Raw genomic sequence first — 15847 nt, forward strand, 5'->3', positions numbered from 1 at the left:
TTTAGTATGTTTTGTATGGATAGCAACGAGTAAAAACTCGGTCCCACGAGTTTATCATTGAGTTTTAGGTAATTACGTTAACAGCAAAATTGTTTAAAATAGTATCAACCAAGGCAGGGTCTGCTTAAGTAACTTAAATGTGAGCATTTAGATGGCTCCTATGCCAAAATGTATTTTAAAGAATTCAATCAAATGAGAGGTCTACAAGAGCACTAAGATATGAAGGTATGTACCAAAGAGGAATGAACGTTAATAGGAGTGAGCCATGCCTGTGAATGAGAGAGGCAGGTGGAAAGGTCAAGATGCAATGAGGAGGTGGGTGAGTTGAAATACTTGGGGTCAACCATGCAAAGCAATGGACAGAGAGGTGAGAAAGAGTTAACATAGGATAAAGATGAATGTCAGGTGATTTTTCCACAGGTAATAGGTCTTGAATAATCAGGTCCTAACTTGTCTTAAAGATCTCACAGTACCATACCGCATAAATAGAGAATTTGTGGTTCTACTAGAGTTTCTAAAAGTGGAATGGGAAGAAGAGCCTTCATCTTTCAGGCCCCTCCACTATAGAATCAACTCCCTGTTTGGATTCAGGAGACAGACACTCTCTCTACTTTGAATATTAAGCTTAAAACTGATTTTTTAAAAGGGTTATAATTAGGGCTGTATCAGGCAACCCTGAAATTTCCCTTAGTTATGCCGCAAAAGGCCTAGACTGCAGGGAGCTTCCCATCATACATTGTTTCTTCTTCAATCACCTCATTTTCACTTTTTGTGTTTATGCACCACTTTGCATTCAATCATAAGTTATTATTAATCTCTGGCTCTCTTCCACATTAGGTTTTTTGTCCCTTCTTCCTCTTCTTACCCCCAACTGGTCACAGGAGATGGCCACCTCTCCCTGAGCGTTTCTACCTGTTAAAGGGAGTTTTTCCTTTCTACTGTTGCCAAGTGTTTGCCCAGAGGGCGTTGTATGATTGTTGGGGATTTATTCCAGGGTCTTTATCTTCCAATATAATATTCCAATGCTTTTTTGAATTGGTGCTATATAAATAAAACAAAATCAAATGGAATTGGTGACAGGAGGATAGCAGCAAGAATGAAACGGGAGGGGAAAAAAAGACAGGAGGCAGAAGTGGAGGTGACAAAGTTAAAGTTAGTGACCAAGAGAAGGAGGCACAGCTTAGGCTGAATAGTTTGGAGACAAAGTTAGAGAAAAAGGCTGGGTATATTAGGATAGACCACAGAGAAGGATCATGGATGTAGTGATGGGCATGTGTGACTGAAGAGGATGCTAGAGATCTGATCTGATTAAGATATAGGCAACCTAACTTCTTCATAATATTGTGAGTTGTGACCCGTGTTTTGTGATGGTGAGTCACAATCATGTAGATGTCATTAACAATAGAGTGGAGCCTCGTGGTAATAACTGTGACAGGCCTTTCATGGTCATTGTACCAACATGTCAATTACAAGGTTTCAATAGGAGTGAGTACTGAATGGAAAAGCACAAACATCACTTGTACTTCTTTTATTTCAAAGCCTTTCCTTTACAAAGCCAGGATTACTTACTGTAACAGTGCTTTGTTAATGAAGCTGAAGAGCATACCTTTCAGAGGATACTCCCAAAACACAGGTAGAGCACACACTGATATTAAAAAAAAAGAAAAAAAAAGAAAGTACTTTTTGAGGTAGCCACAAGGACAGCATCAGTACTACATCTCTGACCTGACCCACTGAGAATTAGTAAGGCCTTTTCATAAAACACATACCCAACAGCAAGGCACAGGAGGGAGTTTGGGGTCAGAGGTCACCTCATGTAAATTTGAGGCTTTAACTTTTGTGAGAAGAAATTCTGTTCTTACACAACTCTTTTTTTTTTTTTTTAAACTTCTCTGCACACACAAAGTCACAAGGTAAAATATCAGCACCTAAAACAACATCAGAGATTTCTGAAACACCACAACCAAGAAATGAGCTGTGATAAAAAAGTTTAGGTCTGAGATGGAATTCAGTTATGTTCAGCTCCGTGCTTCACTTTGTGATGTACAGAACAGCATTAAAACAAAATACAAAGCTAAAAACGGCAATTTACTCAAATTTAATGGCACCAACTTGCTTAATTATTACTGAAGCACTACACAGTGTCAGGTATTATGACATAGATACAGTGGTGTGAAAAAGTGTTTGTCCCCTTCCTGATTTCCAAGTGTTTTACATATTTGTTATACTTGTCACCTATTAAACCAAGATAACCTGAGTAAATGCAAAATGCAGTTTTTACATGATGATTTCACTGATTAAGAGAGAGAAATTATCCAAAAGTAGTTGCCCTATGTGTTAATCATGAATTTACTGCGATTAACCACATTTTTTGGAAAGCTGAGTTCAGTTTCACTAAATAGACTCCGGCCTGACTACTGGCAGACCTGTTGAATCAAAAAAATCCTTAACTATAATCTGTCTGACAAAGTGAAGCAGGTTAAAATATCTCAAAAAGCAACACATCATGCCACAATCTAAAGAAACACCTGAGCAATAAAGTCTGGGAAGGAATGCAAAGCCATGTCTAAGGCTGTGGGCCTCCAGTGAACCACAGTGAAAGTCATTATGTCATATGGAGTAGACTTGGAACAGTGGTGACGTTTCCCAGGAGTGACTGGCCCACCAAAATGACTCCAAGTGAACAGCAAGGACTCATCCAGGAGGTCACAATAGAATCCAGAATAAAATTAAAGAATCACAGACTTGTCTAGTTAAGGCCACAGCTCATGATTCAACAATAAGAACCAGACTGGGCAAAAATGGCATCCATGGGAGAGTTCCAGGAGAAAACTACTGCTGACCAAAAACAAGAGAAAGACTCATCTCACATCTGCCAAAAACATCTTAATCATCCCCAAGAGAGCTAGGAAAATGTTCTGTGCAGCATTTCAGAAAAGGAACATCATACCAACAGTAAAATATGGTGGTGGGCTGTTTTGGTGCCTCTGGGTCTGGAAGACTCGCTGTGCTAAATGAAACCAGGAATTCTGCCGTCTGCCAAAACATCCTGAAGGAGAATGTCCGGCCATCTGCTTGTGACCTTAAGCTGAAGCGCACTTGGGTTCTGAAGCAGGACAATGATCCAAAACACACCAGCAAGTCCAACTCTGAATGGCTTTGGAGTGGCCTAGGCAAAGTTAAAAAAGCAGTTTCTGCTCTAAAACCCTCCAGTGTGGTTGAATTACAACAATTCTATAAAGATGAGTGGGACAAAACTCCTCCACAGCACTGTAAAAGTCTCATTGCCAGTTATTGCAAACGCTTGATTGCAGTTGTTTCTAGTAATGGTGGCCCAAACAGTTACTAGGTTTGGGTGGCAATCACTTTTCCCACACAGGGCCATGTAGGTTCCCCTAAATAATAAACACTTTCATTTAGAAACTGCATCTTGCATTTACTTGGGTCATCTATGCCTAATATTTAAATTTGTCTGATGATCTGAAACATTTAAGTGTGACAAACATACAAAAAAAAAAAGGAAGCGAGCAAATACGTTTTCACACCACTGCAGATCTATCGTTGGGGCATGAACACTGTATTTAGCAGTATATAAATGATTACAGGCCAAAATTACTTGAACTGAAGCTGTGTTAGGTGTAGGCAGTCAGATTCTCAGGAGCCAGGGAGTGATCGAGATGACAAAACACAACACAATCCAATTTTTTTTTTAAAAAAAGAAAAAAAGAGCATTTACTCTGGGAGTGTTACTGCCATCGCCATGCATTCCTGCTCTACGTCATAATCACCGTGAGGAAAAGGGTTGACAATGGAGGTCTAGAAAGCTACACAAGTTAAAGTGACAGAAAATAAAAACAAAACAGAAGCTTTCACATTGCTTGAGAAATGCTGTCCAAATTCCAGATCAAGTAAAACTGAAATACACAAGAAAAGAAAGAAACCAAGTGCTACAGAAAAGACAGGAGGCCCAATTCTGACTGAAAGCCAAGTCCAACTTCATCAAATCAGATTCTCAGATAAAATAAGCAGCTACACCTGATTTAATGACAGGAACGACAGAAAGTTAATCAAGGAAACAGTTAGAGCTGCACAACCACAAAAGAATGATTTCCAAAAGGTTTAAGATAAAATATGCAATGTCAAAGCCAGCAGGCATCCTCAGACACAAATCACAGCAAGTGTCACTATTTCACCATCCAGTGAGTCTGGGAGAGTCATGCCCAAAGTGCGCTTTAACAACAAGGCTACATGATATGAACTACTTCACTCTATATAACTCATCTGTTACAGTTTAATACAGACTTTCTACAGTTAAAATCCAGTTGTGCAGCCTTGATGTATGACATAATTATCCCACTGAATCAATGAATGAGATCTGTGAAGTAACATTGCACATCCCGGGGCCAGATCTCAGTGGGGGTGGGGGGTGGAAAGAAGGGGGTGTTTCTGTCAGAACTGGGTCGACAAACTGGGGAAATGTGAGCTGGAACCAACCCGTTCCCTGATTTAAATAACCTTTGTCAAAGAAGGCAAATTTACAACTTCTTATAAAGAAAAAGGACTCAAGAAAACAATTCAATATAAATGAGAAAAGCACAGATAAGCTTTAGAATACAGAGAGGAGAATATGTGAAGGAAAATAAAATGAGCAGTTTACTGCTGGATGTTTCATATTAATCCATAATGCAGACTTTTATGTGTGCTACGTGAAACCTATTGTGACCAAGTAAGAAAAAAAAATCAGAGAAAGAACCATTATGATTACAGTTTCCCCCAAATGTGTCTTCTATAATAATTTTAATAACCCTACCCCTATAAGGTGCATTATTAGGAGTCACATTTGGGGTTACAGGTTATAATATCTGCCACATTAGAGACCACTTGCTGCGTCCGCATGTGAACACCACAAGCAGCATTTTGCTCCTGTGTTTATCTGGTTTTTCCTCACATTTTGCTCCAATGTCAGAATGCTTCCAGTTCTTTTAAAGCTTACGTTACAATGAGACTGTAACAGAATCAGGCCTAGCAAAGCAAGAAGCAAAGAAGCAAGACAAACTTTGAAAGCAGATTATACTGTGAAGTGTCATTATTACCAATTAAAGATACAGTTTAAAAAAAGGGGGGGGGGGGGGGGGAGGTTTGGCTACTTGTGATTAAGTGCAATTTCTCTTGTGTGGTAAGAGCTGGAGAGGCTAGTTGGTATATGGAGGTCACTTAGTGGAAGTGTTGTTGGCAGTGAATCTTCCCCTCAGCTTGGTCCATAAGCTCCAGCATCTCCTGGATGACGGCCTGCAGTGCACGACCCAGGTCTTCTTTACTGTAAGGCTTTCCAAGAGGAGGCACATGAATAAAGGCAGAGCGGCCGTGGCTCAGGTACAGAGAGGTGTAGTAGGTAAAATCACAGAGATACCTGTCAAAGAAGGGAGCACGGTATTTAATAAATGAAGAGACTGACTCCATAACACAAACAAACAATAAAACAGCATTTCCATGACGCAAACTCGCCTCTCAGCTGAGCCACTCAACCGTGCACATACCTTCAAAGGGCCCTGATCACTACCTGTCACACTGAAGCATTGTTATGTCACTGCTAGACCTTGACAGCAGTAAACATATTTTGCCTTTTCCCAAAGGCCAAACTGCATAACGTGACTACTGTTTATATCATTACTATAGCCTGACAGCTGTCAGTATATCAGAAACACTGCTGTTTGTGGCCTAGCAGAACAATTTCAGGCTGCCTCTGAAATCTAAAGCTTAAAGCTTCAGTCAAAACTTCTAGATTCAACTAAGACAGACTTTACTTCAAGTAAAGCATCAGTTTAGCAGCTTAAGTGCATTTATCACTGCAACTAGCAACTAGCTAATTTGTCAGCCTAGTGTAGAAACTTTCAAAAAGCCTAAATTCAAACCATGAGAAAATATAAAAATAAACTCCAGAAAGCTCAGATTCAAGTCAAAGTTCTCTGTCTGTTCATCACTGGGAACTTTGTTTTCGATCTCTCATTATAGTAAAAATAGTGATTACAGTTTCTTTCAAACATTTGCCTCAAAAAACAAAAAAAAATATTAGTCAGGCTCCAAAAATTGAACTTCAGCAGAAAACGCTGATAAGGTCTCAGTATTTACAATCATAGCAACATATCTGTGCCGAGTTCTGAGCTAGCCATCTCTATTTAAAAGTACCGCCATGTGAGCAGTACATGCAACAGTTGGACGGATAAAGATACACAACTTGGTAAAAGAGAAAAAACACATTAAATAATGACCTCCCGGCATCTCTGGAGACAGACACGGCTACTCCCAGCCCTGATGCATTCACTCTTTTGCAGACCGATTCCATGTCAATGATCGAGTTGATGCAGTCTGGGCCTCCAACAACGCAGCACTGTGAATCGGGGCAGAAGCTGCTGTTGTCCAGGCCCTTGTAACCATGATTTCTTCCACACTTCTCCAGCGTGACAGTTGTGGCCATACCCGAAACTCCAACATGAACTACCAACTGTCCAACAAAGAAAACAATAAAAACACAAAGTCAGAATGACTAGACTATTGTAGGCTTCCCTTACACCTGAGGCATCCATGCTCTCGAAACAGGGCCTAGGATTATTTTACTGAAACAAAAAAAAGCAAGGAAACTCAAGATAAAAGCTCAAGCAGAATTTTACAATGTAGCCCCTTCATAGCGAGCTTTTAACAAAGGCACTTTCAAGCCCATAATTCATTGTATTGTTCATCGGGGCTTCTAACTCTTAAAGCAGCGGTCCCCGACCCCCGGACCAGTTGTTTGGTACCGGGCCGCAAGAGTTGAGGCTCGGGTGTGAAATTCATGATTTTAGTTTTTAGCACTTTTTTTTTTTTTTTTTTAATAGTTTTTATGGTTAAGTCTGTGTCCCTGGGTCTTTTCCCGTGTGTTACGAATACATCTTTTTTGGTACTGGTACTGGTTTTATTTTGTTGTATTTATCTGCAACACCTTAAAGGCCGGTCCGTGAAAATACTGTTGGACATAAACCGGTCCGTGGCGCAAAAAAAGGTTGGGGGACGGCAGTCTTAAAGCGCAATAATGCTGTCAGGTTAAATTAGGCTCTCCTCTTACCAGTGGATGATACTGCTTCCATAATGAAGGAACCAAACTCTGGACTTGTTGGTACTCAACAGGAACCTCGTGTACATGCAGATTCACATCACTGCCCAGCCCGAGCTTCTTCAGTTCCTGTCAGAGTAAAATTAAAACCTGAAGTTTAGAAATCATTCCACATGTTGAAACATCAGTTTCAGCTTCTTCAGTTAAATTTAGATAATTTACAAAACTTGCAGTAGATAAGCCATGAAATGCATTCGTCATGCGGCGCTACGCGCTGTGGCGACCCCTTGTGAATAAAAGAGCAGCTGAAAGTAGTTTTACAGGATACTGTAGGCTGCCTCCTTTGCCTATGCTCTTATCATTTTTACTTCATGCTCACTGACATCACTGACTTCATGCTCTCTTAATGCTTTGCCATTCCCAAATGGTATAATTTTACAGTCAACTTGGCAAACAGAATGAACAAATACTTCAACCCCAAACTCAGGCTTCTTCAAAAGCAAAATCAAGAAATAAAATATGCCAAACACCGACTTCACATATAAAAACAAACAAATCTGTATCAAATTCAAAGCCAGTAACCCAACAGCTCCCCCAGTCTCCCTGCAGGACAAATAGCCCTGGACACTGACCTCCCAGCTGTATTGAAAGGAGGCTTATTTGACCACGTCTGTAACCCTGCCACAATGTGCCCTTTTGTTTGCCTTTAATATCCTTATCAAGTCCGTCTAGACACCCTGACAACCACCATCATCCCCCCCCACAAAACCTCTGACTAACACTGCTACATAGTACGAAGCCGGCTGTCAGCATCGCAGAACTGCCGCACAAACATCTTCCAAGTGTCGGCAAAAACCACATGACAACCTTCAAGACTTTTGAAAAGCATTTTTGGAGCTAGTATAAATAAATAAATAAATAAATAAAAATAACACCGTCACACACTTTAACTGTATGGCACATTAACTTGTATCAAATAGACTTTTCCAAAAGTCATTTAAGTGTAAATACCAATTCTGCAAATTATTACCTCTTTATTAGATGCTAAAAAAATGAAACAAACAAACAAAGAAAGCCAATAAATACCTGTACTGCTACCCAGCTAGCGTTGACAGTGTGCTCTCCAAATGGCCCGAAACCTGCAAAAGATGTCAGCTGCTGAATTAATGTGGATTATGTTTGTGGTGTCTGCAAAAACAGACTTTTTTATAAGATTTATTTATTTGTTTAAATGCTTCTACTGATATGACCTTAAAGGTAGTTTCTAATGGAAAAAGGGGGCCGTTAAAGATTTGGGTTGACTGAAATGCTGATTTGCAATATAAAGGTATACATTTCGTCTTTTATGTCAAATGCAACATCCTTTTCAGTAGCATGACTGAGATGTAATTACCTGTTGTTTGAAATTATAAACTGTTGTTTTGAAGAATACACCTCATTATTAATAAAATAAAGACCCGCTGATGCACAACTGCAAATGAAAAACGGTAAAATCTCAGCAGCCCATGGAAATTCACTCGGGGCTGTTTATATAAGGCTCTACCACGGATTCCCCCGCCCCACTGTCTATCCTAGGGTCACTGGGTCCCTGGGGGTTGGGTGGAGAGGGGATCAGTCAGTCTGACAGGCTGATGAAAAGGAGCAGAGTGAGGGGCCGGCAGCTGCCAGCCAGCCTGCTATTGTGAAGGTGCTGTTCCCAGGCAATCTACACTTCTCCTATCAGCTGGGGAGACACGTTTCTGCACCCCTTTGTGTCTATAAACAGCAAATTAATGTGTCTGTTCTGCCAAACGTCACCATTTAACACTGCTGTTTGCACTAACGAAAATATGTTCATATAGCTGGACTTGAAATTGCATCGGAGTGTGATTTAGATAAACAAATATGTGCATACACAGTACTTGTTATATTAACAAGTATTATAAATTGGTGATTATTACATAGGGATGTAACTTTGAATCGCAAGTGATGCAAAATAAGTTTTCTGAAATACAACACAGAGACTGGTTGATGAACAGCAGCTCTAAGTCTACACTAGATTACCATAATGCAAAATAATGAGACTAAACAGGATGAACTAGCATAAAGAAACTCATTCAATAACTTATCAATAGTGGAACCTAGTCACCATCTGGGAATAGGATATGTATTTTTAGCCACAGATCTATAAAGGCATCACACACAACAACTGGACAGAGGAAGATACGAATAATTCAAAGCAATAAAGAATAAAAAACAATAATTTAGGCTAAACGGTTCATTATTAAAATCTCTCTGTATTGTGTTTTCACCTTTATCTTTTGTTCATCTATCTATATTTTGTCGATTACTGACATACCTCCTATGATATCAGTTTTTTTAAACTGAAATAATTTCAATAATGTCCCAAGTCACAACTAACAACATCTAATATTTATGAAAATATATGCATTATTACCTTTGCTGCCATATGGTATTGTGCTCAGTATTAGTGACTAATACTTCAGATGAACACGAGCTATTTGAAAGCATTTAGAAACAAATATGATACCGTAGCCATAGAGCAAAACAAATGTGTAGACAACACAAAAGGCGCTTGTTTTTGGAGGAGTAATTTGTTTACTGTCTGCGGCCTTTCAGCTGAAGTCATCTAAAACAATGGTGAGACCACCGAACCGGCCTGTAGCGTCAATAATGCATCCCCCCCAAAACTCTAAAGGGTCAAAACTCCCACAAAACAACTCGTTCCTTTCTGTACAGTTGCAACAGAGTGGAGCAGGAACGACCTGACGCCATTAATGGAGCAGCTTTAGTCTCCTCAACTTTTCCTCAACAGACAAAAGAGACAACGACAGCGGATAAAAGAGCCCAAACCTGTAACGACCACAGCCCGTTTACTGTTATCCATCTCCCGTCCCGTTCACGAGGAACCGTTGCCTCTTTTTCTCGGTCTTTACTTTGAACAGGGTTAGAACGAGAGTCTACCCCGCAGAGCTGACGGCTCCTTCTCCCACACACAGACCAAACCGGAGGTACTCCCTCCTTCCGCAGGCAGCCTAAGACGTGACGTGATTACGTCAGCAAACCCCCCGAAAAGCTACAAAAATGTATACAAAGGCAGTATACATTTTTGAAAGATTTTTTTAAATTGCTCATTTATTTATTTGTTTAATTGAAAAATATAAATCCATTCATTGCCTGCGCTGAAGATGTAACTTCAAAAATGAATATTATTTTCATTTTCTATTAAACTATTTACATTACTGTGCAAAGGTCTTGAGCTACCCGTTTTTCTTTATATTTTGCAAGTAAAATGGGAAATAGGTGCAGATATATATCGAAGCATGTGCAAACATACATGAAAATACAGAATATAAAGCAAAAAACAGAGTCTATACAATTCTAACCAGCATGAAAGTCAATATTTACCTTTATTCTTTTATTCTTCAACACAACTTGAACTCTATTAAGCTTTCTCGTGACCTTTTTTAATATGGCTGTTTTATACTTAAATGATATAGGTCAGTGTAAGTGGTATAAGAAAGAAAGAAAAAAACAAAAAGCATTTCTCTGAAAATGGTCAACTATTAGGATGGACTGTAAATGAGTTAAAAAGCAATGAATTTCTAAGGAAAAACTTTGAAAGACCTTCAGAAAGCCTGGAGAGCTGTTGCTAATAACTGCTTTAAAATAAGAAGAAAGTGGTTATGGTTGTATTCTACATTATAATGATGAACAATGTGTTGAACTCAGTGTGTTTTTGGCTGTTGACCTGCTTTTGGATTTCATGTAAATCCTGTGTCTCATATCTGAAAACTTTTCAGTTATTTGGATCATTCGCCTCCATTTCCCAGTGTATTTGTTGACTTTAACGATCAGTAGTTTCAAACAATTGGTAAGGGACTAAAAATGTAAGAAGAAAGAAGAATAAAATTCTTTAAATAACTAATCTAACTGTTTGCTCACCACCAGAACGCCATACAGTCTCCGGTTATCAGTTTTAAAATCTGGGAGAAAACATGGTTCAGATAAAGGGGATTCTCTGCTAAATTAAACACCCACTAGTAAACTATCTTTATAAATAAAACAAAATAAGTATACCTTAAGTATATCTTGGGAATAGGAGAGATGCAGCTAAAATAAAATAAAAAATGCAATTTTAATATTTGATCTGATTATTTTGATGATATTTTTTACTTTACTTATTCTTATTCCTATCCCTTTAAAGTGGCAAACACGAAAAGAGATGCACATTTTAATCTTCGCACCTTTCATTTGTGCTCATTTGATATTGGAAATGCGTGTTTCTGACAGTAGGGGGCAGCATCATATAATACAGCCATGAATGCGCCTCGCCACACCGGAAGACAAAGAGTAAAAGTAGGTGGGAAAATCGTGTTAGCAAGTAAGACACTAAAAGAAAAAAAGAAACAATCAAGAAACCATCAAAATGGTGAGTTGTTAAAACTTTTATTCTCTTCAGTGGCGCTGAGTGCTAGATTTTCAGCTAGCATTTTCAGTGCTAGCAGCATCGCCTTGCCTCTCTATACTCGGTCCGTTAGCTATGGGAAGTTAGCTTAGCAGCTAAATTAAGCATCGTTTACGTAAACTAGTCGTTTTTAATAAGCATATATATCCAGACTTAACACACAGCTTTGGAAAGCTTTTAGGTCGTGCTCCACTTGCTGAGGCGGGGATTTATTATCTCGTTTAGCTCCATACTCTTGCAGCTGTAAGGTTACTGACAGTTCAGTGGAGTCGGTGAGTAAACGACGTAGACATAAAGGCACTCTTAAAAAACCTGAACATAAAATCACCTTCATGTCTTTACGCCAAACACCGCGGCTATGGAGACGTTTTCTCTGGAATAAAACACTCCTGGCTGTTTTATGCACTCTCGCTTCAGTGCTCACTTCGGTAAATGCTGTTGATTACACATCTTTTGCCATGTTTGACCTGCTTCTCTGTTGTTTTGCAGCTTCCCCTGTCTCTGCTGAAGACTGCCCAGAACCACCCTATGGTGAGACTAACCTGGACCGTGTATACAATTTTATATAACAGGCTGTAAAATAATAATAGTCATGAGGAGAGAAAGTGACATCTCAAGATTTCTTACATGTAGAAAGCAGTGAATTGTAAATGTGTGAGCAGAAAATGATTCAGGTTTCTTTTGAAATTTATACTGTATATAATTGTGGATTCAGCTCTGACTGTCTCATTTTATTTTGCTAAACTATCGCCCGTCCTAATTTCTTTTTAGAACTTTAATTGGCACAAGTTCAGTTTAGTTTTTGTAGTGAGTATTGAAACTTTTAATACAGCTGTGAATTCTGAAAACATTGTAAGACAAGCTTTCCCCCCTCGTCTTTTCTCTCTGTAGTTGGTGGAGCTGAAGAATGGAGAGACGTACAACGGTCACCTGGTCAGTTGTGATAACTGGATGAACATCAACCTGAGAGAAGTCATCTGCACATCCAGGGTAACACTGACCTTGCTCTTACATTAAACTCTAGATTAATGACTGATGGTTAAAAAAGACAGTTTTCAGTGATTACTTGAAGCTTTCATTGTTGTGTGCAGAGTTATCATTTTATATTAAGGCTGAGTAAGTTATTTACACTTTTTGGTGGATACACCTGCTGGCTGTCTGCGCTCTGGTGTTTGTGCACAGCCCTGCTTTTCTCTAACTGTTCCAAAAACACTGATTTGGACTGAGCCACACATTAGTCTAGATAAATAGGTACAGGGAATTTTGAATGGAATGAGAGTGAACTTTTGGATTTTTTTCCCCCCCTTTTGCTGTAAATACACTACTAAAGTATTGTTTCAGTACAGATATTTCTATATATGTAGCTGTTCGGTCTTATGAGAGAGTGCTTTTTTTTTTTTCTTTTTAATCTTGAGTTAATTGTTAAGCCAATTTGATGAACCGAAAGCCCCACTCCACCTCTCACAGGATGGAGATAAGTTCTGGAGAATGCCTGAGTGCTACATCCGAGGAAGCACCATCAAATATCTACGAATCCCAGATGAAATCATCGATATGGTGAAGGAGGAGGTGGTGTCGAAGGGGCGTGGACGTGGAGGCGCCCAGCAGAACAAACAGCAGGGCAAAGGAAGAGGAGCAGGTGGCCGAGGTGAGAGGAAGCAGCTTTTGTTGTTCGTGCTGGATGTCTTAATAAACATGGGAGAGTACTGAGTATCGTTTCCACATTTCTGTCAGTTCTTTCCAGAGTGTTCATAAGTTAACAAATTTACACCTGATAAGTGTAAAAATAAATTATCTAAGTTCAACTTTAATTTCACTGAGGTTAAAAAATTATCGAATCCCTAACCAATCTAGGAACCCATGACTATTATCGTAATCATAGCTGAAATTTCTGACAGCTTCTACCACATACAATTATGCAGGATTTGACCAACAGGAGCCTCATAACTTTTTCTTATAAGTGTTTCATTTAAAGTCTTTTCATATCTACTACCTTCTTTTTTTTGTTCACATGAGAGGATTTTGGCTGCTTCACATCAAAACCTGATGATTTGTAAAAGATATCAAACAGATCTTTCCAGTTGGGCAGCACGGTGGTGTGGTAGTTAAAAATGTGGCCTCTCAGAATAAAGGTCCTGGGTTTGATTGCATTGTGGTTTCTGTAGGCCCCCAAATCTGCTCGCAAAGTTGGACATCCACAAATATTTTGGGGATTTGAAGGATCTATGTTAACTTAAGATACACTCTTGAAAGTCCGTACTGCTAGAGCAGTAGTACCAGATATTTCCCTATTTCCCTAGACCTAGCTAAGGTACTTTTCTTAGAAAATGAAGTTTTGATTCCCAAGTGCATCTTTCACCCCCGATTTTCTTTTTCCTCTGACAAACCTGTGATAGTCAGGTGTGAGGCATTTCCAGTTATTAAACATATATTGGTCTTTACTTGGTGTTGGTGGCAGGTTCTTTATAACTTTAAATTTTTTCTGTTTTCAATGTCACATACCAATTCTCCTTAACTGCATTATTAATTCTATTTATTTTTTTTCTATCAATTTTAAATATTAAGATTTGGTCATGTTTACAGGGGAATGGGGATCCTTTCTGTTACCTGCTCTAACACAGACTTTCTCTTGTATCTTCTCTGTAGGTCTGTTTGGCAGCCGTGGCCGAGGGATGACTGGCCCCGGTCGGGGTCAGCAGCAGCAGCAGTCGGATAAGAAACCAGGAAAACCACAGGGAATGAAGAACCAGCACTGAAGGACGACGCTGCACCTCTGACAACATCCTGTTAATCAGTGATTCTTCCTTCGGCACATGAAGAAAAAAAGTCTCTGTGGTGTGTTTTTTCTGCTGTGATCTTTGTTAGGACTGATTGTCACAGAAATCTCACTGTGAGACGTTAAGAGAAGCCGTGCTTTTGCACTGAATTTTGTTTTTTAACATCTGGAAGTTGATATTAACATTTTTTTATGAAAATGCCAGTGTATCGGCCAGAGCTGGCAGACTCCTCCTTTAGCATCAGTTTGTATATCGTTATAACAAGAACATTTTGTATCATAAACCACATTATCTAAATTCCACTTTGCATCTGTTGGTACACTGGGAAAATGTTTTTACTTTTAGTTTTTGACGGTTGTCTCCTCAGGTGTAGTTTTCATGGTGTAGTGGCCCATCTTCTGTTGCAAGAATACTTTGTTTTCCTCGTTGTTTGTGAAGTTTTGTGGTTTGAGACCTTTCTTCTTTTTTTGTCTGCTTGCTCCGCTGTGGGGTCAGTCACAGCAGGTGAACAGCAGACTGATAACCAGGAGACACAAATTCAGTCCCTGTAAATTAACACTTCTGTTAAAACGTTTGTAAGACAACCAGTTAGGATATACAGACAAAAAGATTCTCATATTCTTAAGTCTGAAATGGATAGAGTCCAACATGTGACGTGTTGGTTGGGTTTCATTTTATTTTTGTAACAAAAGACGATATTGTAATTTATTTGCAGGAGAACATGAGAATAAAACAGCTTTTGTTAAAGGAGTTGTAATTATTAAGTACTCATGTCTGAGTCTCAGTTTGCTGTTCAGGGTCTTGTTCAATATTGTGGTGAATTAAGTGGTGCTGATATCAAGCTTTTCTAGTCTGAACAGTCAAAGTGCATTAATTCATACACTGATTTATTCTGTGCCTTTTGGGGCTTTTAAAGTAATGGACACACACACACATTCTGAGCCATAGGTACCACCACCTAGATATATACAGGTGAAACTCTAAAAATTAGAATATCATGCAAAAGTTCATTTAAGTAATTCAACTCAAAAGGTGAAACTAATATATGATATAGACTCAGTACATGCAAAGCAATATATTTCAAGCCTTAATTTGTTATAATTTTGATGATTGTGGCTTATAGTTTATGAAAACCCCAAATTCAGAAGCTCAGAAAATTATAATATTGTAAGAAGGTTTAATGTTGTAGGCTCAAAGTGTCACACTAATCAGTTAATGAATCCAAAACGCCTGCAAAGGCTTCCCGAGCCTTTAATTGTCCATTAGGCTGGTTCAGTTCAGTAGGAATCTCAATCGTGGGGAAAACTGCTGACCTGACAGTTGTGCAGAAAACCATCATTGGCAGCCTCCATAAGGAGGGAAGGTAACAAAAGGTCATTTCAGAAGAAGGTGGATGTTCCCAAAGTGCTGTATCAAAGCCCATTAATAGAAAGTTATGTGGAAGAGAAAGGTGCAAAAGAAAAAGGTGCACAAGCATCAGGGATGACCGCAGCCTGAAGAAGATTGTCAGGGAAA

The 15847-nt window shown here is 39.1% G+C and overlaps 2 protein-coding genes across 2 annotated transcripts; one reads left to right on the top strand and one right to left on the bottom strand.

The window, feature by feature from the left end:
- Positions 1-1513: 1513 nt before the first annotated feature.
- LOC146692835 (pyroglutamyl-peptidase 1-like) lies at positions 1514-10100 on the bottom strand. The gene is made up of 5 exons (XM_085433054.1): positions 9941-10100; positions 8174-8226; positions 7100-7216; positions 6270-6502; positions 1514-5410 (listed from the first exon to the last, which is right to left on the bottom strand). The coding sequence occupies exons 1-5, from the start codon at positions 9972-9974 to the stop codon at positions 5215-5217; spliced, it is 633 nt and encodes a 210-aa protein (XP_085289180.1). The 5' UTR covers positions 9975-10100; the 3' UTR covers positions 1514-5214.
- Positions 10101-11390: 1290 nt separating this feature from the next.
- On the top strand, positions 11391-15099 carry lsm4 (LSM4 homolog, U6 small nuclear RNA and mRNA degradation associated). The gene is made up of 5 exons (XM_085433055.1): positions 11391-11519; positions 12045-12086; positions 12447-12545; positions 13023-13203; positions 14202-15099. The coding sequence occupies exons 1-5, from the start codon at positions 11517-11519 to the stop codon at positions 14309-14311; spliced, it is 435 nt and encodes a 144-aa protein (XP_085289181.1). The 5' UTR covers positions 11391-11516; the 3' UTR covers positions 14312-15099.
- Positions 15100-15847: the final 748 nt, after the last annotated feature.

The sequence above is a fragment of the Copadichromis virginalis genome, linkage group LG15 (assembly GCF_057382275.1).
Source record: "Copadichromis virginalis isolate Kocher_CV1m ecotype Utaka linkage group LG15, C_Virginalis_male_GT1.1, whole genome shotgun sequence".
In the NCBI taxonomy this organism is placed as follows: Eukaryota; Metazoa; Chordata; class Actinopteri; order Cichliformes; family Cichlidae; genus Copadichromis; species Copadichromis virginalis.